The 20,478-nt window shown below is 34.7% G+C and overlaps 8 protein-coding genes and 2 long non-coding RNA genes across 19 annotated transcripts in view; 3 read left to right on the top strand and 7 right to left on the bottom strand.

Annotated features, from left to right (window-relative positions):
* Window positions 1-1,185: 1,185 nt before the first annotated feature.
* On the bottom strand, window positions 1,186-3,275 carry LOC100640684 (dimethyladenosine transferase 1, mitochondrial-like). The gene is made up of 5 exons (XM_020002856.1): window positions 3,151-3,275; window positions 2,696-2,847; window positions 2,343-2,451; window positions 1,588-1,739; window positions 1,186-1,525 (listed from the first exon to the last, which is right to left on the bottom strand). The coding sequence occupies exons 1-5, from the start codon at window positions 3,266-3,268 to the stop codon at window positions 1,397-1,399; spliced, it is 660 nt and encodes a 219-aa protein (XP_019858415.1). The 5' UTR covers window positions 3,269-3,275; the 3' UTR covers window positions 1,186-1,396.
* A 36-nt stretch (window positions 3,276-3,311) lies between these two features.
* Window positions 3,312-9,030, top strand: LOC100640557 (rab-like protein 3). Of its 4 annotated transcripts, none has more exons than XM_020002853.1 (10): window positions 3,312-3,400; window positions 3,454-3,545; window positions 3,778-3,898; window positions 3,956-4,042; window positions 4,104-4,143; window positions 4,711-4,774; window positions 4,823-4,897; window positions 5,095-5,104; window positions 8,587-8,684; window positions 8,901-9,030. In XM_020002853.1, exons 1-10 carry the CDS (start codon window positions 3,352-3,354, stop codon window positions 8,964-8,966), a joined length of 702 nt encoding a protein of 233 aa, XP_019858412.1. In that variant the 5' UTR covers window positions 3,312-3,351; the 3' UTR covers window positions 8,967-9,030. The 4 variants fall into 4 exon arrangements, with proteins under 4 accessions (XP_019858412.1, XP_019858414.1, XP_019858413.1 ...); XM_020002855.1 differs by having other exon boundaries at window positions 8,898-8,979; XM_020002854.1 differs by lacking the exons at window positions 8,587-8,684; window positions 8,901-9,030 and adding an exon at window positions 5,489-5,656 and having other exon boundaries at window positions 3,313-3,400; window positions 5,095-5,202.
* LOC109586653 (uncharacterized) lies at window positions 5,627-6,755 on the bottom strand. Its single transcript, XM_020002858.1, has 2 exons — window positions 6,591-6,755; window positions 5,627-6,074 (listed from the first exon to the last, which is right to left on the bottom strand). Exons 1-2 carry the CDS (start codon window positions 6,708-6,710, stop codon window positions 5,769-5,771), a joined length of 426 nt encoding a protein of 141 aa, XP_019858417.1. The 5' UTR covers window positions 6,711-6,755; the 3' UTR covers window positions 5,627-5,768.
* On the top strand, window positions 6,839-8,264 carry LOC109586654 (uncharacterized). Its single transcript, XR_002187147.1, has 3 exons — window positions 6,839-7,096; window positions 7,338-7,747; window positions 7,802-8,264. It is a non-coding gene; the product is annotated as an uncharacterized LOC109586654 (long non-coding RNA).
* Window positions 9,031-9,048: 18 nt separating the features above from the next.
* On the bottom strand, window positions 9,049-9,951 carry LOC109586652 (uncharacterized). The gene is made up of 2 exons (XM_020002857.1): window positions 9,799-9,951; window positions 9,049-9,488 (listed from the first exon to the last, which is right to left on the bottom strand). Exons 1-2 carry the CDS (start codon window positions 9,916-9,918, stop codon window positions 9,183-9,185), a joined length of 426 nt encoding a protein of 141 aa, XP_019858416.1. The 5' UTR covers window positions 9,919-9,951; the 3' UTR covers window positions 9,049-9,182.
* Window positions 9,952-10,097: 146 nt separating this feature from the next.
* LOC109586649 (uncharacterized) lies at window positions 10,098-11,338 on the top strand. 2 transcript variants are annotated; one of them, XM_020002851.1, is made up of 5 exons: window positions 10,098-10,172; window positions 10,221-10,311; window positions 10,681-10,830; window positions 10,878-11,015; window positions 11,070-11,338. In XM_020002851.1, the coding sequence occupies exons 3-5, from the start codon at window positions 10,712-10,714 to the stop codon at window positions 11,197-11,199; spliced, it is 387 nt and encodes a 128-aa protein (XP_019858410.1). In that variant the 5' UTR covers window positions 10,098-10,172; window positions 10,221-10,311; window positions 10,681-10,711; the 3' UTR covers window positions 11,200-11,338. The 2 variants fall into 2 exon arrangements, with proteins under 2 accessions (XP_019858410.1, XP_019858409.1); XM_020002850.1 differs by having other exon boundaries at window positions 10,104-10,311.
* On the bottom strand, window positions 11,215-12,863 carry LOC100640429 (uncharacterized membrane protein YGR149W-like). The gene is made up of 6 exons (XM_003390027.3): window positions 12,784-12,863; window positions 12,522-12,736; window positions 12,188-12,471; window positions 11,808-11,952; window positions 11,558-11,757; window positions 11,215-11,469 (listed from the first exon to the last, which is right to left on the bottom strand). The coding sequence occupies exons 1-6, from the start codon at window positions 12,806-12,808 to the stop codon at window positions 11,346-11,348; spliced, it is 993 nt and encodes a 330-aa protein (XP_003390075.1). The 5' UTR covers window positions 12,809-12,863; the 3' UTR covers window positions 11,215-11,345.
* Window positions 12,864-13,100: 237 nt separating this feature from the next.
* LOC100640302 (uncharacterized membrane protein C776.05-like) lies at window positions 13,101-17,229 on the bottom strand. 5 transcript variants are annotated; one of them, XM_020002846.1, is made up of 6 exons: window positions 17,106-17,229; window positions 16,844-17,058; window positions 15,719-16,002; window positions 15,411-15,555; window positions 13,416-13,627; window positions 13,101-13,351 (listed from the first exon to the last, which is right to left on the bottom strand). In XM_020002846.1, the coding sequence occupies exons 1-6, from the start codon at window positions 17,134-17,136 to the stop codon at window positions 13,228-13,230; spliced, it is 1,011 nt and encodes a 336-aa protein (XP_019858405.1). In that variant the 5' UTR covers window positions 17,137-17,229; the 3' UTR covers window positions 13,101-13,227. The 5 variants fall into 5 exon arrangements, with proteins under 5 accessions (XP_019858405.1, XP_019858406.1, XP_019858404.1 ...); XM_020002847.1 differs by lacking the exon at window positions 15,411-15,555 and adding an exon at window positions 13,678-13,822; XM_020002845.1 differs by lacking the exons at window positions 15,411-15,555; window positions 15,719-16,002; window positions 16,844-17,058; window positions 17,106-17,229 and adding exons at window positions 13,678-13,822; window positions 14,029-14,312; window positions 14,365-14,582; window positions 14,630-14,958.
* The window catches only part of LOC105314534 (uncharacterized membrane protein C776.05-like), a 6,176-nt gene continuing 2,856 nt past the window's right edge, over window positions 17,159-20,478 (bottom strand). Inside the window, exons 1-6 of one of the 2 annotated variants that reach the window (XM_011408761.2) lie at window positions 18,935-18,987; window positions 18,673-18,887; window positions 18,339-18,622; window positions 17,969-18,113; window positions 17,702-17,913; window positions 17,159-17,646 (exon numbers count right to left, since the gene is read on the bottom strand). In XM_011408761.2, the coding sequence (XP_011407063.2) occupies window positions 17,523-17,646; window positions 17,702-17,913; window positions 17,969-18,113; window positions 18,339-18,622; window positions 18,673-18,887; window positions 18,935-18,965 (1,011 nt within the window). In that variant the 5' untranslated portion in view covers window positions 18,966-18,987 and the 3' untranslated portion in view covers window positions 17,159-17,522. Of the gene's footprint in view, window positions 17,647-17,701; window positions 17,914-17,968; window positions 18,114-18,338; window positions 18,623-18,672; window positions 18,888-18,934; window positions 18,988-20,478 lie in introns of those variants that run through there. The other variant, XM_020002849.1, reaches the window with a different exon arrangement.
* On the bottom strand, window positions 19,302-20,216 carry LOC109586651 (uncharacterized). Its single transcript, XR_002187146.1, has 2 exons — window positions 19,931-20,216; window positions 19,302-19,881 (listed from the first exon to the last, which is right to left on the bottom strand). It is a non-coding gene; the product is annotated as an uncharacterized LOC109586651 (long non-coding RNA).

Raw genomic sequence — 20,478 nt, 5'->3', positions numbered from 1 at the left:
TTCCATCATGAAATGCAAGTAATACGAAGTAATCTCCATAAAAATTTTTTCTATTTCCTATCATCAGTCTAGCTAACATGTGTTGACCACATGCACTCGCATATAAATGAACTGCCCCACCTTCTTCATCAACATCAACTGGTAATAAAGGATACTCATGGTAAGGACGACTCTTCAACTCTGATATTTCTTTTGTTAATTTATCTACCTCTTTCGTCATTTCTTCTTTCATTTGTTCATTTTCTTTCTTCAATCGTCCATAAGCTACAGCTAATAGTGTCATGTGTTTAGTATCAGCAGTGTGTACATGTACATCTTTACGTAATGGCTTATCATTACAACCAGCCCAACTAAACACACAATCTATTGGCTCTAATGGACACTCATTATTCAGGTGATGATCCTTTGTAATAGAGAGGAATGTACCTTTACTACTGCAGTATTGGCACAGAACTAAGTGATGAGGACATTCTCTATATTCATGATACTTAAGATATCTACGCTGCTTTCCCTTTTGACATTTTTCATATCGACACTTTACTTCTTCATATTGACATTCTCCTTCTCTCTTCTCTTTATTAAGATGAGTAGACATATTCTTCAATTCTCCTTTCCATTCACATCCTTTCTCCTTATTACTGCAGTAGACCTCCAATCCATTGATAATACGTGAACACTTCTTGTCAGGTATTGCTTGATATTCCTTCTCTTTACACATAGGACAGGATCCATTACTAGCTTTTACTCTCTCAATACAAGACCCACAGAAATTATGTCCACAGCAGCTCACCAGATGAGGATCTGTCAAGATATTAAGACAAACTGGACACTCTATCTCCACATGCTGAGGAAGATCCTCAACAAAAGAAAGCTCTTCTTTACTGAACTGCTGGGCCATTGTTCCTAAGACTACAAGTAAGTGGCTTCCTGTGGTGTTGTTATTATGCTTAGACTTGGCAACATGCTCAGTTGCCAACTTGTTATGCCATCAAATTTGTATGTGAGTATTGGATAGTAATGTCTGTATTAGAGTAATCTTGCAAGTTGTATCAAGAAGACACATGCATGAAGTGATCCAGACTACATGTATAATTAGGGTCTTTTACAACTATGTGTTCCACCACTTTCCATAAGACTTATACTCTACCTTATATACTTCTATAGCAGTCTTTAGACAGTATTATTTTGTTGCTGGAAAGCTCAAAATTTTGTCCCATTTGAGCGCAATCATTATGTTTTTCATCATTTCATGGCCACACCCACTTTACGTAAAAGGAGGATTGGATAGATTTTTTGCTAATGCTATTTCGCCAATACAACACACATGAATTATGAATAGTGAAATTACTACTAACACTAGTAGATCCAACCCACAATACAATAAAATACAATGGCACTATCTTACCTTAGGACGTGGTACAAAGGTGGATGAGTGAAGAGTGAGACATTGTTTAGCAGTACAGAGTGACTGGACCATTATTGAGAGCCTGCTCCTCTGGGTGTGACCAGGAGGAGCTGTTATCCTCTGACAATTGAATAAATTATTATTATAAATGCATGTATTTTTCCTTATTATTTATTACAAACCTCAGCTACTTCCTTCTGGAAGGTGAGTGTCATGGTAGTTCGTCCATATTTAAAAGGACCTTCTCTAATAGTGAGATACCTCAACCATTTCAACAACAATGGGATAGAGACTGAGAATGGTAAATTACCAATGATACTCAGATCACCAGTACCTAACAGAGGAACAGCATCATTTAATATACAATAATAGTGGGTTATAGTTGAATACTAAATTATGTCAGTTTGAAATTGTATGAACATATGAAGCTAATGTAAGCTGGTTTGGTTTAGTATTTTAGAATTTCCAATTTCTTTAACTGTCCATTACTCCAAAAGTATTTGTCATAATTGATTCAAAACTTTCTACACAGCATAAGGACACCAATATGTATCAGAAAATGTAATAAAAATTTGGGATGATTTCGGAGCCATTTTTTGAAAAAAACCATGGGCTATAGCCTTGGGTAGTTTTCAAAAATTGGCCGATTTCTTAAAATGGCCGTAACTTGAAAAATATTTGTCGGAATCAGCTTAAACTTTCTACATAGCATAAGGGCATCAATATGTACCAGAAAATGTAATAAAAATTTGGGATGATTTCGGAGCCATTTTTTGAAAAAAAACCATGGGATATAGCCTTAGGTATTTTTCAAAAATTGGCCAATTTCTTAAAATGGCCGCAACTTGAAAATTTTTTGTCGGAATCAGCTTAAACTTTCTACACAGCATAATGACATCAATATGTATCAGAAAATGTAAAAAAAATTTAAACTTACTGTCCCATGGTTTAGGAGTGACAATATTATCACATGATCCTGGCCAATCAAAATCAAGTATATCGCCATGACAAACTTGTAAACGTCCATTAGTAGCATCAGATAATAACTAATAGATAATAATAAACATCAAATGCAAAAATAAAAAGTAATTTTAGAAAAATAATATACAGTATAGCCTCTCTTAATGGACACTCTCTATAGCGTACACCTCCATTTAACAGACAGCACCTAGTGTACCAATTACATTCCTTACTGTATAAAATAACCTCCACATAAAGGACACCTCTGTATAACAGAGACACAGCGTCCATTATAGCAAGGCTAGTCTGTACAATAACTAGTGCCCATACTTCTAGTGAAGGTAAGAATCTTCTATCTTTTTCAATGGCTAACACTTTAGCATTCGTTGCATTAAGAATAGACCTAGTAATAGCACCAGGACCTGATCCAACCTCACACACACAAGAAGACTGGGCTATATCAGCATATCGTACTATCTTATCTAATAATAATAATAATAATAATAATAATAATAATAATAATAATAATAATAATAATAATAATAATAATAATAATAATAATAATAATAATAATTAATGATGAAATCATCAAAATTTACCTCCCACAAAATTAATAATAAAATTTCCAACTGTCAATAACTAATCAATATTGAGCATTCGTCAGGTAATACTGACAATAAATCACAAGGTGTTTATTCATTTAAAGTTATTATAATTATAAAGGAAAGCAACAAGAAGGCAATGAATACACATACAGTGACTCAGTGAGTGTGTGTATCAGTTACTTGTCAAGTTAAGGTCTAGCAGGAAATTTTGACTCAGTTTCTGTTGGGCTGACAATCCATACAGTCTAATGATGTCAGATACTGTTGGTAATGGAGGCAATCTCTTCACAACAACCATCTTATGTGGGTGTGGTTTATTAATACCCACGTGGTAGCACGTGGGTAACATGTAGCCACTCCTACTAAAGGTGTGTTTTCAAAATGGCGACCGACTACAGAAAAGTGAAGATCTTAGTTCTTGGTGATTCAGGTACATCAGTTACTAGTGTGTATGTGTATTGATATTCACTGATACTCCATTAGGTGTTGGTAAGAGCTCGTTAGTACACGTTATTACTGAAGGAGAGGTATTAGCTAATCCAGTCAGTACAGTCGGCTGTGTGGTTGATGTCAAAGTGAATAAATAAATATATTAATAATGTATTATTGACATTTAAAATTTGACTTTAAAATAATTATTAGTACTTTTTACTTTAAAATAGGTGATGATTTTAACTAATTTTTACCTTAAAGCAGGTGACAATTTTTACCAAAAAACAAGTATTTTTACTTTTAATTTGGCACCAATTTAAGATTATTAACTTACAATAATAGATTAATTAAATTAATTATTATTTATCTTTTTAGTTACACGAGTATTCTCGTTCCATGTCTTCCAGTCCTGTCAGTTTCTTTGTTGAGTTTTGGGATGTTGGTGGTTCAATGTCTCATGAGAAAGGACGAGGTATCTTCTACCAACAGGCTAATGGTACCAATTACATTAATGATATTATTATTATTAATATTAATATTTTTATTATTTTAGGTGTTATTTTAGTACATGATTCCACTAACAGAAAGTCTCACAATAATTTATCAAAATGGCTGACCGAATATCATCGATACAAAACTGGTAAATATTATTATTTTTTATTTAATTATTATGTGACTCCGCCCTCTGCCCCGCCCCTCAGGTAGAACCGATAGTCTAGCACCACAGGATACCAACGAAAGGTAAATAATACTGGGAGGAGCTTAAGTACTTATACATGCATCAGGAAATGTGATACCGTATAGCCGGTAATTTCCGTGGGTTCTATATTTCACAAAATCTCCTAAAATTCCAATTCACATATTTTAATTTTGCAAATTCTACCACGTGTGCTGATATTTGTGGATTTATTTTTTGCGAATCTGGAAGGAATCTACGAAATCTAAAAAATTTGCAACCCGCAAAAATTACCGGCTATACAGTATTGCCCTTTTCAATTTTGGCAAAATTTGGAAAAATTCTCAAATCAGTTCAAACTTTTATGCAACATAAGAGCATGAATATGTATCAGAAAATGCAATAAAAATTGAGAATTCTCTCTTTCATTTTTTGTGAAATTTGGCCTAAATGATCTGTGTAGTACAGTGACTTTGGCCCGATTTTGGAGCAGCATTAAAAATTTGTAAAAAATTCCAAATTTGATCAGAATCAGCTGTTCAGCTCAAACTTTCTAACACAATTCTTATTATTAATTATTATTATTATTATTATTATTATTATTATTATTATTATTATTATTAATTTTCTAGCGGTTTTGATCCTGAGAAGTTTATCGAGCAAGAGGTTCCATTATTAATAGTTGGAACTAAAGAGGTGTGGTTATACTAATAGTTATAACTAGTTATTAATAGTTATTAATAGGATCAAGTGAGTGGGCGGAGGAGCCCACCCACTCAAAGATCAGGGAACCTATTAGGAGCAAACAGTATCACAATGGTAATGATAATAAATTAACTGCTAATATTGAATTAATATAAATGAGAATTGTTTATCACTACATACTAAAAAATTAATCTTAAGTTATTCGAACCTTCATGTACATGTACATGTGTAATTCTAGCAGCCTGGTGTATCATAAATTAAATTATTAAATTACATATTATGTTGGAGTGATTGTGTTCCATGATTATTAGAATTGTAAAGATATCCAGCACTTCAGTCTCTCGTCCCAGCAGTACATTGAGACTATGAAGTTCATTGATAAAGTAGTGGAGCACAAGTACTACCCATCACTGAGACAGGTCAGTAGCATATACAGGTACATTATGTCTGGAGTCATGATGTAATGAGGGAATGTACATGTACATGTGTATTTAGACCATAAGTACATATACATGTACATGTACACAGTTGTTGGTCAAATTTCAAATGATTAGGTAGTCACGATATTAGATTAGGTAATCACGGTATTAGATTCACACTAAATGAAGTGACTGTCATTTTGAAACACGTTATAGATTACAGAAGATTTTACTTTAAAGGAGAGAGAGAGAAAGTGACTGGTTTCATTAAATTCTTTTCATTCAGTAGACTGGGTCTAGTCTTGAGAGGAGACAGTCTTTCAACAGAAGACAAGCCTTGAACACACAAACTTAAAACTAACCCTCTCCCTCTCTCTCTTTCTCTCTCTCTCTCTCTCTCTCGCTGCAAGATTTTTAACAATTATTAATGGAATCAATTTATGAAAGAAAGAAACTTATATCACATACATACACTCAATACTACTAGTACTATTATGTATAATGTACTGTCCTGAACTCATACTGAGGTAATGCATGATGATAGCTAGTAATATTAATAGTTTCTTTCAGTCAAACTTCAACTTCAACTTGTTCATGGAGTACAGTCTCACCAGCACTAGTACACTCCCCATCAATACTCCTCCAAACTTCTCCACTGGGTCCCCCACCATAGCATGAGTATAAGCAGCTCCTATCATTACTATTCCCAGATAGTAAGTGGCCAGTGTCTGTGCCCTGCCTCCTCTTGATGCTAGTATGATGATACCTGCTGCTATCAGCTCTGACAGACCAACACTGAACATGTAGAGGTCAGGATGAACCTTTAGATAGCTCAATGGAGGTATATGGACAAAACGACGGAACTGATTTGGCTAACGGAAAGAGAGTGTATATATTTATTATTATAAAAGTATATTGATTGAGGAAAATTTTATGTTAAAATTGTCACAATTTGAGGTTGAAACATTATTACGAAATTGCATTAAATTTTTTTAAATACCGTAAGTTGCTTCAAATCAAAACCATGCAAGAGCTATAGTAGAGGCTACCAGGACCATAGAGTAATACCAGTACCACATACAGCAACTTAAGGCCACCTTTCAAAGCCACTGATAGTTTTTTACTAAACTAGAAGCCTCAGACACAAAACTGAAAACATGCACAAAACATGAAACACTATAAGATAATTAAAGGATGATGAGTCTGAAGGACACTGGACACATACCAACTTGTGGCAAAGCGTAAAAACTAACTATAGATAGATCTACAGGTACAAACTATGAAATTTGATTAGATTTAGTAGTCTGAGAGGAGTTCGCCGTCCGGCCCGGAGCAGGCTCGGAGTCCACCAGCATTCTAATGCAGTAATGCGAGTTGCTGTATCTTACCATGTCGTTCCCAGGCATGTCAATAAAGATTGGTAGCACATTAAAGACTCCAGCCGCTCCAAACAGCAACACCAGTAGAACAGTGCTTACTAAATAACTGTACCTCTTCAATGCACCCATTGTTAGTATAGCTGTATTGTTTTCACTAGATCTACATGTGAGTCCTAACCACACCTTCTGTGTTGATAATTAATTCAAAAAAATAATGATTTACGTGTTCTTTATGATTAAAAGGAGGTGGTTGGAGAAATGTCTATATTTGTGGTGAAAATATTTAAAAAATGTCTTAGATCAAATTACATTTCAGTGTTACGGCTGATATAGCTAGGCTAGCTGGTGATGTTACTCTTCTCTTGACAAGAGTGTCATGCAGTCTCTGAGAGGAAGAGGACTAGTCTACCAAGAGTGGATTATTACTTAGTGTTTCAGGTATTATCCAGCCTTGGTGATCCTATAGTACTGGGAGGGACTGGAGAACATGACAGGGCCAGTAACAGCTACCAATGGTAAGTAAGGGTATCTTGCAATACACTGCATTATAATGAACAGTTGTTGAGCGTGTATTATAGTTAACAGCTGTTTAGATGATGCTAAGTTTGCATAAGTAACATGTTGTACATGTACATGCTACTCAAGGTTATTCTAAATTGTATTATCAAGAGTCCAGTATCATGCTCTTTCTTTGCTGGCCTATAGCTTGTTATCTTGCTAAGATATACTGTAGTTTAGTATTTGTTTCTCCTTAAGGTCATCACTGACAGTATAACTTTTTTGAAAAAAGGATCAGTCTCACATTTTTTGGCAAAAAACACAAATGTGTTTCTGATGTCTAAAAATAGACTTTGTGTACTTGCATCATGCAAGTGTCATGTCAGCAATCTTAACGTCACGTGGCAAAGTGGGAGGAGTATTAAGTGACGTGTCCTCTTTCTCGTTGAAAAGAAAAGGATATTTGCTTTGAAATGTCTGCGAGGCTAGTTGGACATTTTAAATGCTTGCTGTAACTTAATATGTAAATATTATGGATATAGGTGTTTTGAATCAACAGTCGGGCGGGTCATTGACAAAGGGAGAGAGAAGTTCAGGAATTTCAAAGATTTTGCAGACCAGAAGCTTCTAAAATGGCGTGTTAATGCCATATTGTCTAACAGAGGCCGGTATGTATAACCTGAAATGTTTGACTTCAGTAAAGTTTTTAAAATACATATTAGGTACTTTTTCGTTGGCTTGGATTTAGCTGACAAGGTCATTGATAGTATGGAGAACTGTGTTGAGGCCATTGGGAATAAAATTGATCAAATTATTGACAATATGGACTAAGTTGACTTTGATGAATAGTAATTAATAATAATTACATATAATAGTATATTTACCATTCGGGTCGTTGGTTATTAACTAGATGTCCTAATAAAAGTATAGCATGATGTAAAATTGATTTGAATGTCTTGCAAGTTGTTAAATCGTCAATTTCTTCATATTCTTTCCCAACAACCTTGATATAGAAAGTAGTTCCATTGTAACTGGCAACCAGGACAAACCCCAGAAAGAAAATGTAATTTTACGCTAACCTAAGAATAAGATAATAATTGTAGTAACCGAGCGGAGGTCATGATGAACGCCTTATCTTTTTGAACAAAAGGAACCATAAAAAAACTCTCAAATCTCTCGAACACAGAAAATGAATAAAAGCATGCATTATATAAGAAAAGAATTATGACGTCATCAGTTACACAATATGACATAACAACACAGCCTATAGGGAAAAGAAACATTGTACACATACAAATACGAAATAAGAACAATAATAATAATAGTACAAAACAGTAATAACAGCTATAGTAATAATAAGAATAACAATATTAACAGAAATCATAACAATACAAATAATCATAATAAAGAGAATAATAATTGTAATGGAAATATACAAATACACAATTTACAACAATAATGAGCAAATATATATAGAATCCAGCTCAGCTTAGCCCAGCTTCTAAAGATATCCAGCACTTCAGTCTCTCGTCCCAGCAGTTCATTGAGACTATGAAGTTCATTGATAAAGCAGTGGAGCACAAGTACTACCCATCACTGAGACAGGTCAGTAGCTTATACAGGCACATTATGTCTATATATAAGGGAATATACATGTACATGTATATATTTAGACCATAAGCACATAATGAAAATGTACAAAACACTGGTAATTAGGATCAAACTTTTCAAATTTCAAACAAGTATACGTAGTCATGATGATACAAAAGATTTTAACTAAGAGAGAGTGACTGGTTTCATTATATTATTTTCATTCAGTAGACTGGGTCTAGTCTTGAGAGGAGACTGGCTTTCAACAGAAGACAAGCCTTGAACACACAAACTTAAAACTAACCCTCACCCTCTCTCTCTTTCTCTCTCTCTCTCTCTCACTGTGTAACAACATTTTAACAATTATTAATGGCATCAATTTACGAAAGAAAGAAAGAAACTTATTATCACATACATACACTCAATACTACTAGTACTATTATGTATAATGTACTGTGCTGAGCTCATACTGAGGTAATGCATGATGATAGCTAGTAATATTAATAGTTTCTTTCAGTCAAACTTGAACTTCAACTTGTTCATGGAGTACAGTCTCACCAGCACTAGTACACTCCCCATCAATACTCCTCCAAACTTCTCCACTGGGTCCCCCACCATAGCATGAGTATAAGCAGCCCCTATCATTACTATTCCCAGATAGTAAGTGGCCAGTGTCTGTGCCCTGCCTCCTCTTGATGCTAGTATGATGATACCTGCTGCTATCAGCTCTGAGAGACCAACACTGAACATGTACAGGTCAGGATGAACCTTTATGTAGCTCAATGGAGGTGTACGGACATAACGACGGAACTGAACTGGCTAATGGAGAGAGAGTATAGTTATTATTATAAAAGTATACATAGATATACATGCATTAATTGAGGAGAATTTTAAGATTTCACAATTTGAGGTTGAAATTTTTATTACGAAACTGCATTTAAAAATTTTTTAAAGTTACTTCAAAACTATGCAAAAGCTATAGTACAGAGTACCAGGCCCACAGATAATACTAGTATCATATACAGCAGCTTAATTAAGACCACCTTTCATATTTAAAGTGACTGCCTTGGTTTTAACTAAACTTGAAACCCTTTTACATGATCACTCATGGCTAGTTGCTGTATCTTACCATGTCATTCCCAGGCATGTCAATAAAGACTGGCAGTACTTTAAAGACTCCAGCCGCTCCAAACAGCAACACCAGTAGAACTGTGCTCACTGAATAACTGTACCTCTTTAATGCACCCATTGCTACTTAAATTAATTAGCTTCACTTGTGACCACACCTACTGTTGATTAAATTTGACACTGCACTTTGCAGTAGATCTGCAGCCAGTCAACTGCTCTCTAAATCAATTATGTCTATGGTTAGAGGTAGGTGGTTGGAGTAGTATTTGCATGCAAATATTAAAAGAATGTCTTAGATCTAATTTCAGTCTTAAGTTACGGCTGATGTTGCCGCTCTTCTCTTGACGGTGTCTCTGATTGAACAGGACTGACACTGTTAGTCTACCTGTAATACCAAGAGTGGATTATTATTTAGTGTTTTAGATACTATCCAGTCTTGGTAATACTGTAATACTGGGAAGGACTGGAAAACATGACAAGGTAGCAGTTATCAATGGTTTCTCCTATACTGATGGTAAGCTATCTTCATGCATTGTAACTTAAGAGTATACATGATGAATGTAGCTGATATGGTCCTAGTATGTTTACATAACTAATATGTTCACAGTGTTGTACATGTACATGCTACTCAAGGTTATTCTAATTGTATTATCCATCCCCTTCTTTACAGTTGGCCTTGTTTAATATTACTAAGATATAGTTAAGAGATGGTAATGGTTTTTACATTAAGGCCACTGATAGTCTAGCTGATAGTATAATATTTTTTATAAAGGGATCAGCTCGTTCTTTAGATCATTTTAATTGCTTGCTATGGTCTCATCATAGTCTTTTGGCAAAAAACACACTTGATTTTAATTAATGAATTGCTGTTGTCTAAAAATAGATTTTGTATACTTGCGTCAGAGGCCGTCACTATGCATATTGTCATGTCAGAATTATCACGTGCCATGGTGGGAGGAGTATCAAGTGTCGTGTCTTCTTTTTTGTTGAAAAGAAAAGGATTCTTCGTTGAAATGTCTTCACGCAGTTCACGGTTATAGTTAAATGTTTGCTGTAACTTTAGATGTAAATATTATATAGGTGTTGGATTTCATTTCTGGATTCTGGAGTCGGGCGGGTCATAGACAAAGGGAGAGAAGAGTTCATGAATCTTAAAGACTTTGCTGAGCAGAAGCTTCTAAAATGGCGTGTTAATGCCATATTGTCTAACAGAGGCTGGTACGTATAAACAGAAATGTTTGACTATAGTGAAGTTTTAAAAATATATATTAGGTGCTTTTTGATTGCCTTGGATTTAGCTGACAGGGTCATTGACAAGCTGGAGTATTGTGTTGTGTCCACTGGAGATAGAGCTGATGAATTTATTGACCATCTGTGCAATGAGCTTACTGATCACCGCTGAATTTAATTGAAAATATCACATGTAACAGTTTTTTATGTATCAGCTCACTTCTATTACAAATTTGTACGTGTGTATGTTAACTAACTTAAGTATTATCATATTGTAAAAGAAGTATTGTCAATGTGAATGTCTTGCAAGTTGTTCAATTATTCACTTTTCTTTTCTTCACTTTTATAATATTCTTTCCCAACAACCTTGATATAGAAAGTAGCTCCATTGTAACTGGCAACCAGCACAAACCCCAGAAAGAAAATGTAATTATACACTAACCTAAGAATAAGATAATAATAAGCTATAAAGTAAAATCATAATTACATAATATCTAAACTATAATGAAATGATTGTCTATTTTACTTACGATATAAAGCACAAGTATGCCATTACTATATAGAACGCAGCTCCTAGTGTATAAGCAGAAAAGTACATTTGTTTCTGATACTTTGGTCCCAGACAATTAGTAACAGTATAGATAGCACCTCTCTTCTTCTCTTGTGACATTATTGTGAATGCTGTCATGTATTTCTTCTCCTTTATAATCTTTTCCTTCCAATAGAACACCTATACATTAGTTATGAATGTCAACTCATTAGTACCAGTAGATAACTTACTATTAGTACATAGTATGACATCCATATTCCATATATTATAAATGGATAGAGTAGCAGTTCATCCCAACCAATGCTGTTACATCCATTAACTCCAGGCTCTGTTGGATTAGCACACAAGTCAAACCCTTGATCTGGGGTACTGTACCTAATGTATAGATATGGATGAATTTGTCAACTAGGAAACCAGTCTTCATTTTATTGTGCTTTCTGCTACATGTTCATACGTTATCTGATCACTAATCATTTAAAATGCTTCTCCAGTAGCTTGTACTATTTAAAAGCAAGTGAGAAGAGAAGCTACCTCCATGAATAGTATTCATTTGACACTTTGCCTTTGCTTTGCTTGCATATCAAGGTAACTTCAGAGTATTAAAACTTACCACCTGATGCTCCAAGTGACCAATGCTGGTGCTATATGAATGAACAGTGTACACATCTTCTCTGATGAATGAGGTACAAATGCATTCCTCCAGTAATAGACTGACCATATCAAAGGACCATGAGCAAAGAGGAACAGAGCAGGGAACATCCCAGGAGGTTTCCATGGGGACCATATGTAGAACATGATGAGTATGTGTATCCATGTGCAGAGCTCTAGCATGAAATAATGTTTACCAATTTGTTTGAACACATACCACCTCAATGGTAGGAGGACTAGAACTTTCTAAATTAAAATAAAATAACTATGTCATAATACATTATTATTATACTTACAATTGAGTGTACAATGTAATAGTGTTCAGTGATCATCCCAGCTAGAAATCCTGTTACTAATGCCTCAAAAACAAACACAGTATAGATGATGGTGTCTACCCTTGAGTCCTTCATCTCATGGAATCTCTCAATAGCAACAATATCTTCATGTATTGACTGCATCCTATCATACTCAAACTGGTTCCTAATGTATACAGCATCAGTACCAGTCTCTCCTAATGAGGTATCATTAGTGTATCAGTTGCTGCTATCTAGAACTTACCATTGTTATCTTTGTTAGCAGACATTCTTATTAATGTTCTTCCCTTTCTTTCTGGCTTCTTCTTCCTTCCTTTAATTATTAAGGGCCAACTTCCTTCAACACTTTTGCATCAACATTCATGGTTGATTATTAGAAGCTGCTATCATAGCAACTAGCAACAGCTCCATTTATTGGCTGTAATCAAGTTAGATACTATTTTGGATTACAGTAATTTGATTAGGAGTTTATAGGTCCTTCACTATATGACTATACTTCAAAACACTCCACTCAGTATAATAGTCTACATTATAATGACACTCATGAATGTTAGCAGTATCTTAGTGACATTATTGTTATTGTAAAATATCAATTTAAACACATTGCACTGAAATTAATTGTAATTCAATGATGCACTGTCGTAATAGCAAAAAACATGTTAGCTACTCAGTACTATAAACTTTTAATTCATTCATTTTTCTTTTCTTCATTTTTATAATATTCTTTCCCAACAACCTTGATATAGAAAGTAGCTCCATTGTAACAGGCAACCAGGACAAGTGTAAGAAAGTGAACACAATTGAAAACAAACCTACAACATTAGTTTATAATAAATGCACCACTGCATGTATGTGTTATGATTTATGACAACATACGATATATAGCAAAAGTATGCCAGTATCAGTAGGAAGTATCCAGTTAGAATGCTTGCAACAAAGTACATCTGTGTTTGATATTTAGGTCCCAAGAGGTGAACCATAGTATTTATTATTCCTAGGCTCTTAGCACTCTTGTCTTTTTCCAGTATTGCTGTTGCTGCTGTAGCCAATTTATTCTTTTTTATTACTTCAGCCTTCCAATAGAAGACCTGTATAGTGTCATGAATATAAACTCATTATTATGTTGCATATAACTTACAATTGGTACATAGTATGCCATCCATATTCCATATATTATGAATGGATAGAGTATCAGTTCATCCCAACCAATGCTGTTACATCCATTAACTCCAGGCTCTGTTGGATTAGCACACAAGGCAAACCCTTGATCTGGGGTACTGTACCTAATATGTAGACATGCAATACTCGATACCCTATAGTAACCTATTTCACAGCAATATAATGCTTTTAACCTATGTTACTGATACTAATGGTCTTTCCTGAGTTTTATGAGTAAAGCTCTACCATATAGGCTTACATACATCTTAATATGTGGTGATTGGAGGAGGTGTTATAATATTAAATTGATATTCACTATTTCATAATTTACCATCTTATGGTCCATGTGCAAATAGCTGGTGAAGTCTGGAAGAATAACTGGGCCATTTTGTCTATTGAATGAGGCACAAAAGCAACTCTCCATAAATACATTGACCACATCAGAGGACCATGAGCAAAGAAGAACAAAGCAGGGAACATTCCAGCAGGTTTCCATGGGGACCATATGTAGAACATGATGAGTATATGTATAAAGTAGCATAGCTCTAGCAACCGATAATCCATGTCATCTTTCCTGAGCAAATGCCATTTCACTGGTAGGAGAATCAAAAGTTTCTAATAAAACAAATGATAATTCATTATTATACCATGCATGGACTATACTTACAATTGAGTGTACAATGTAAAAGTGTTCAGTGATCATCCCAGCTAGGAACACTGTTACTAATGCCTCAAAAATAAACACAGTATAGATGATGGTGTCTGCAGTTGAGTCCTTCATCTTTTGAAATTTCTCAATAGCAACAATATCTTCATGTATTGACTCCATCCTGTGATACTCAAACTGGTTCCTAATATGTACATGATTATCAGGATCAGTCTCTCCTAATGAGGTATCATTAGTGTATCAGTTGGTGCTATCTAGAACTTACCATTGTTATCTTTGGTAGCAGACATTCTCATTAATCCTTACTCCTTGTTTCTATTTCTCCTTTCCTTTTTCAGGGCCAACTTCCCTTAGCACTGACTATTGGATCATATCCAATTAACATATTATCAGGGTTGACCATAGCAACCATGCATGGCTGCATGAAATTGGATTATTATTATGATACTTGACTATACAGTCTATCTATATAGTAGACTGTATTAATGACACTGCATGACAGTATTTAAATATTGTAAACAATAAAAGTAGTTTTATACACTGGCCTAATAACAAAATGACATATTAGCTACTCAGTATGAACTGTATAATTTATTCGTTTTTCTTTTCTTCATTTTTATAATATTCTTTCCCAACAACCTTGATATAGAAAGTAGCTCCATTGTAACAGGCAACCAGGACAAACCCCATAAAGAAAATGTAATTATACACTAACCTAAGAATAAGCAAAATTAATGTAAAGTAAAATTATAACTAAATACTTTCTAAATTATTATGAATAATTATATTTACTTACGATATAAAGCATAAGTATGCCATTACTATATACAACCCAGAACCAAGTGTAATTGTAGTAAAGTACATCTGTTTCTGATACTTTGGTCCCAGACAATTAGTAGCTCTAGAGATAGGGCCTTTTGTCTTCTCTTGTGACATTATTGTGAATGCTGTCATGTATTTCTTCTCTTTTATAATCTTTTCCTTCCAATAGAACACCTATACATTAGTTATGAATATAAACTCATTAGTACCAGTAGATAACTTACTATTAGTACATAGTATGATATCCATATTCCATATATTATTGATGGATAGAGTATCAGTTCATCCCAACCAATGTTGTTACATCCATTAACTCCAGGCTCTGTTGGATTAGCACACAACTCAAACCCTTGATCTGGGGTACTGTACCTAATGTAAACATGGATGAATTTGTCAACTAGGAGACCAGTCTTCATTTGTGTTGTACTTTCTGCTACATGTTATAAATAAAAGCAAGACTGAGGTCATAGTATTTATTTATTGCCTTGCATTGCTTTGGCTTCCATATCAAACTAACTGTATTAATACTCACCACCTGATGCTCCAAGTGACCAATGCTGGTGCTATATGAATGAACAGTGTACACATCTTCTCTGATGAATGAGGTACAAATGCATTCCTCCAGTTATAAACTGACCATATCAGTGGACCATGAGCAAATAGGAATAGAGCAGGGAACATCCCAGGAGGTTTCCATGGAGACCATATGTAGATCATGATGAGTATGTGTATCCATGTGCAGAGCTCCAGCATGAAATAATGTTTACCAATTTGTTTGAACACATACCACCTCAAGGGTAGGAGGACTAGAACTTTCTAAATTAAAACAAAATAAATGTTTAAACGCCTATCAATGGTATGCCCCACCCCTCTCCTGAAGGAAGGTAGTCTGGTCCCGCCTCTTCGTTGCATGGGGGTGGCGCCACCCCTGTGCAACAAAGAGGCGGGGCCAGACTAGGGGGAAGGTGGGGGAAGTAGGGGGATTTTCATGTTTGTGAGTTGCAATCCCCCACCTATATGGGGCTTCTGTAGAATGTACTTTCTTCCATCTTACCCCCATCTTTCCCCCTATATTTTTGTCCTAAGTTTAAATTCTATTATACATGCAGGACTGACAAAGTTCCTTTAGCTCGCTGCACAACTATGCTCTTTTTGCCTTTTTAGGCTCCATTTTTCAAGCAGTTTAGCACGTGTACAATGCTCCACCTTTCCCCACCCATGGGAAAAGAAATTGGAGAACTTGCCCCATTCATAGATATTGCCCCATTAAAAGTCCCATAGCCAGGGTTGCCAGATCATTAACAAAGTTCATAGATTTGTGAAGTTTTGGTGCCTCTTGTGAGCTTACTAGCAACCACTTTTTATCTATAAACTTTCTACGAACTATTGCACATGAACTATGAACTTTTATATGAACCTGTCCCATTGCCTTCGAAATACGTAATTTTGTCTACATTTTAATTACTTAATAGTTAATTAATTTAAAAGTAAATCAAAATTTTAAGGGTGTCTAAAACTCTCAATAAGCACAAAATAATAAAGCTTAATATTTTGTGAACTTTCTATGAACTTTTGAAAATCAATTCATGGGCTTTCCCATAACTGCCCCAGGAGGGGGTGGGGATACTATTGATAGGCACATTATTATTATACTTACAATCGAGTGTACAATGTAAAAGTGTTCAGTGATCATCCCAGCTAGGAACACTGTTACCAATGTCTCAAAAACAAACACAGTATAGATGATGGTGTCTGCAGTTGAGTCCTTCATCTCATGGAATCTCTCAATAGCAACAATATCTTCATGTATTGACTGCATCCTATCATACTCAAACTGGTTCCTAATGTATACAGCATCAGTATCAGTCTCTCCTAATGAAGTATCATTAGTGTATCAGTTGCTGCTATCTAGAACTTACCATTGCTATCTTTGTTAGCAGACATCCTCATTAATCTTCCTCAGGCTTTTTTCTTTGGCTTCTTCTCCTTTCCTTTAATTAAGGGCCCACTTCCTTTAGCACTTCCAAGTAATAGCATTCATGGCTGATTAGTAGAAGCCATAGCAACTACCATTAGGTTTGGCTGTAATTCAAGTACTATTATGTATATTGCACTAATATTTTATTAGGAGTTTATAGTGTTTGACTGTATGACTATACTTCAAACTAACTCCATACAATATAATATAATGGTCTACATTATGATGACACTGATCAATGTTATAGCAGTATAGATCTAATATTATTCTCATTGTCAAAAATGTCAATCTTAACACCTTGTAATAAATTCTAATTCAATGATGCACTGGCGTAATAAAAAAATGATGAACTTCTAATTTACTCATTTTTCTTTTCTTCATTTTTATAATATTCTTTCCCAACAACCTTGATATAGAAAGTAGCTCCATTGTAACAGGCAACTAGCACAAATGTAAAAAAGAACACACAATTGAAAGCAAACCTACAAATAAAATAAATAGTAAGTTTAATGCCTCTAGTGTTTGATTGTTACTTACGATATAAAGCACAAGTATGCTAGTGCACAAAACAAGAATCCCATTATTGTGTATGTAACAAAGTACATCTGTGTTTGGTATTTAGGTCCAAAAAGGTGAGTCAGTGTATATATCATTCCTAGGCCCTTTGCTCTCTTATCTTTTGACAGTACTGCTGTGGCTGCTGTAGAAAATGTATTTTTCTCAATAACTTTAGCCTTCCAATAGAAGACCTATAGTGTCATGAATGTAAACACGTTATTATTCCTATACATGAACTGAACTTACTATTAGTACATAGCAGAGTAACCATATTCCATATAATATAAATGGATAGAGTAGCAGTTCATCCCAACCAATGTTGTTACATCCATTAACTCCAGGCTCTGTTGGATTAGCACACAAGGCAAACCCTTGATCTGGGGTACTGTACCTAATGTAGACATGGATTGATATTATAATTTCTGGTCGCAATACAGGCTCTAATCTATTTCACAGCAATTATAATTGTTTGTTTTTATAAACCTATTATACTCCTGCTAACATCTATTGAGCTGTATTTTTAGTCTTGCATCAGTTGCATGCATTTTAATTCAAGCTTTGGTGATTGGAGGAAACTCTAAATTGGTCAGTTGAACTAAAACTTTTTGAAATTTACCATCTCATGCTCCATGTGCAAATAGCTGGTGAAGTCTGAAAGAACAATTGGCCCATTTTGTCTATTGAGTGAGGCACGAAAGAAAATCTCCAAAAATATATAGCCCATATCAGTGGGCCATGAGCAGCGAAAAACAGAGCAGGGAACAATCCAGGAGGTTTCCATGGAGACCATATGTAGAACATGATGAGTCCGTGTGTATAGTAGCATAGCTCTATCAACCGGTATTGTAAATTGTCTTTTTTAAGCAAATAGTATTTCACTGGTAGGAGGATTGACAGTTTCTAAGTTAAAACAAATGATGTATATTATTGTACACATGGACTATACTTACAATCGAGTGTATAATGTAATAGTGTTCAGTGATCATCCCAGCTAGGAACACTGTTATTAATGTTTCAAAAACAAACACAGTATAGATGATGGTGTCTGCAGTTGAGTCCTTCATCTCATGGAATTTCTCAATAGCAACAATATCTTCATGTATTGACTGCATCCTATCATACTCAAACTGGTTCCTAATGTATACAGCATCAGTATCAGGCTCTCCTAATGAGGTATCATTAGTGTATGAGTTACTGCTATCTAGAGCTTACCATTGTTATCTTTGTTAGCAGACATTCTCATTAATCTATTTCTCTTTCTTTCTGGCTTTCTATTAATTAATTTTTTATTCCTTTAACTATTAAGGGCCAACTTCCTTTAATACTGTTGTATCATATCTTAACATTCATGGCTGCTTATTAGAAGAAGCCATAGCAACTAGCAACAGCTCCAAATATTGGCTGTAATCAAGTTAGATACTACTATGCATTGCACTAATGTTGTATTTGGAGTTTATATAGTGCTGGACTGAATGACTATACTTCAAAACACTCCATACACTCAGTTAATGGTATAAATTATGAAGACACTCACGAATATTAGCAGTACAGATCTAACTTTATTGTTATTGTAAAAATATCAGTTTTAGCAGTCATTTCAATAAACTTGCATGTAATCCAATGATGCACTGGCATAATAACAAAATGACATATTAGCTACTCAGTATGAACTGTATAATTCATTCATTTTTCTTTTCTTCATTTTTATAATATTCTTTCCCAACAACCTTGATATAGAAAGTAGCTCCATTGTAACTGGCAACCAGGACAAACCCCAGAAAGAAAATGTAATTAATACACTAACCTAAAGAAGAGGTAGTGAACAAGATAATAGTAAATAAAAATGACATAAAGTTGATCAGTCAATCTGTCTACAGTCAGTAGTGGCTATATATACTTACGATAAATAGTGTTGTTTTAGTTAACTATAACTAAAACTAAAACCCTTTTAGTTAGGCCAGATTTACTTTTAGTTAACTAACTATAACTAGCATCCCATTACTGTGTAAGCAACAAAGTACATTTGTTTCTGATACTTTAGTCCCAGACAGTTAGTAATTGAATATATAAGACCACCTTTCTTCTCTTGTGACATTATTGTGAATGCTGTCATGTATTTTCTCTCAGTCTTTTATAATCTTTTCCTTCCAATAAAAGACCTGAAGTGTTATGAATGTCAACTCATTAGTACGATATTATATAACTTACTATTAGTACATAGTATGCCATCCATATTCCATATAATATAAATGGATAGAGTATCAGTTCATCCCAACCAATGTTGTTACATCCATTAACTCCAGGCTCTGTTGGATTAGCACATAAATCAAACCCTTGATCTGGGGTACTGTATGAACATGTGAACATAACAGGGAATGGCTATTTTGTCAATTAAGACTGGGAGAGCAGTGTCCATTTTTATTACACTTCCTGCTATACCTGTTCATAATTCACAAGGCCCCCATACACTAGACAACATGTTGCTAGCAGCATTTGTGGTTACTCTGATCTTGTAAGCAACATGTTGCCAGAAATAGAACAGCCTTCTATTTCTGGCAACATGTTGCTTACAAGATCAAAGTAACCACAAATGCTGCTAGCAACACGTTGCTTAGTGTATGGCCCGGAGGCCTATAGCCCAACATCCACTATAGCAACTTTGTGGATACTTTCACGTATGTAAACGTCGTTGCCAAAAGAAGAACAGTGTTCTACTTTTGGCAACAAAATTTCTGTTGATTTAAACAAAGTTGCCT

This window comes from Amphimedon queenslandica, unplaced genomic scaffold (assembly GCF_000090795.2).
Source record: "Amphimedon queenslandica unplaced genomic scaffold, v1.1 AMPQUscaffold_12820, whole genome shotgun sequence".
NCBI lineage: Eukaryota > Metazoa > Porifera > Demospongiae > Haplosclerida > Niphatidae > Amphimedon > Amphimedon queenslandica.
The sequence above is the reverse complement of the archived record's forward strand: the minus strand, read 5'-3'. Positions and strand labels throughout refer to the sequence as shown.

Bases quoted from the DNA above. Each gene is read 5' to 3' on its own strand.
- LOC100640557 (XM_020002853.1), top strand. From the start codon at position 3,352: ATGGCGACCGACTACAGAAAAGTGAAGATCTTAGTTCTTGGTGATTCA. The intron at 3,546-3,777 runs GTGAATAAATAA...TTATCTTTTTAG, and splicing joins GCTGTGTGGTTGATGTCAAA to TTACACGAGTATTCTCGTTC. The intron at 3,899-3,955 runs GTACCAATTACA...TTATTATTTTAG, and splicing joins CTTCTACCAACAGGCTAATG to GTGTTATTTTAGTACATGAT.
- LOC109586649 (XM_020002851.1), top strand. From the start codon at position 10,712: ATGCATATTGTCATGTCAGAATTATCACGTGCCATGGTGGGAGGAGTA. The intron at 10,831-10,877 runs GTTATAGTTAAA...AATATTATATAG, and splicing joins ATGTCTTCACGCAGTTCACG to GTGTTGGATTTCATTTCTGG. The intron at 11,016-11,069 runs GTACGTATAAAC...AATATATATTAG, and splicing joins ATATTGTCTAACAGAGGCTG to GTGCTTTTTGATTGCCTTGG.
- LOC100640302 (XM_020002845.1), bottom strand. From the start codon at position 14,660: ATGAGAATGTCTGCTACCAAAGATAACAATG. The intron at 14,583-14,629 runs GTAAGTTCTAGA...ATACCTCATTAG, and splicing joins TGCTACCAAAGATAACAATG to GAGAGACTGATCCTGATAAT. The intron at 13,352-13,415 runs GTATGTTGTCAT...CTAATGTTGTAG, and splicing joins GCATACTTTTGCTATATATC to GTTTGTTTTCAATTGTGTTC.
- LOC100640429 (XM_003390027.3), bottom strand. From the start codon at position 12,808: ATGTCTGCTAACAAAGATAACAATG. The intron at 11,953-12,187 runs GTAAGTTTTAAT...TCTATACATTAG, and splicing joins GTCACTTGGAGCATCAGGTG to GTACAGTACCCCAGATCAAG. The intron at 11,758-11,807 runs GTAAGTTATCTA...ACTAATGTATAG, and splicing joins TGTCATACTATGTACTAATA to GTGTTCTATTGGAAGGAAAA.
- LOC109586653 (XM_020002858.1), bottom strand. From the start codon at position 6,710: ATGGGTGCATTGAAGAGGTACAGTTATTTAGTAAGCACTGTTCTACTG. The intron at 6,075-6,590 runs GTAAGATACAGC...TCTTTCCGTTAG, and splicing joins ACATGCCTGGGAACGACATG to CCAAATCAGTTCCGTCGTTT.
- LOC109586652 (XM_020002857.1), bottom strand. From the start codon at position 9,918: ATGGGTGCATTAAAGAGGTACAGTTATTCAGTGAGCACAGTTCTACTG. The intron at 9,489-9,798 runs GTAAGATACAGC...TCTCTCCATTAG, and splicing joins ACATGCCTGGGAATGACATG to CCAGTTCAGTTCCGTCGTTA.
- LOC100640684 (XM_020002856.1), bottom strand. From the start codon at position 3,268: ATGGTTGTTGTGAAGAGATTGCCTCCATTACCAACAGTATCTGACATC. The intron at 2,848-3,150 runs GTAACTGATACA...TATTATTATTAG, and splicing joins GCTAGACCTTAACTTGACAA to ATAAGATAGTACGATATGCT. The intron at 1,740-2,342 runs GTAAGTTTAAAT...TTCCTCTGTTAG, and splicing joins CACTCCTAAACCATGGGACA to GTACTGGTGATCTGAGTATC.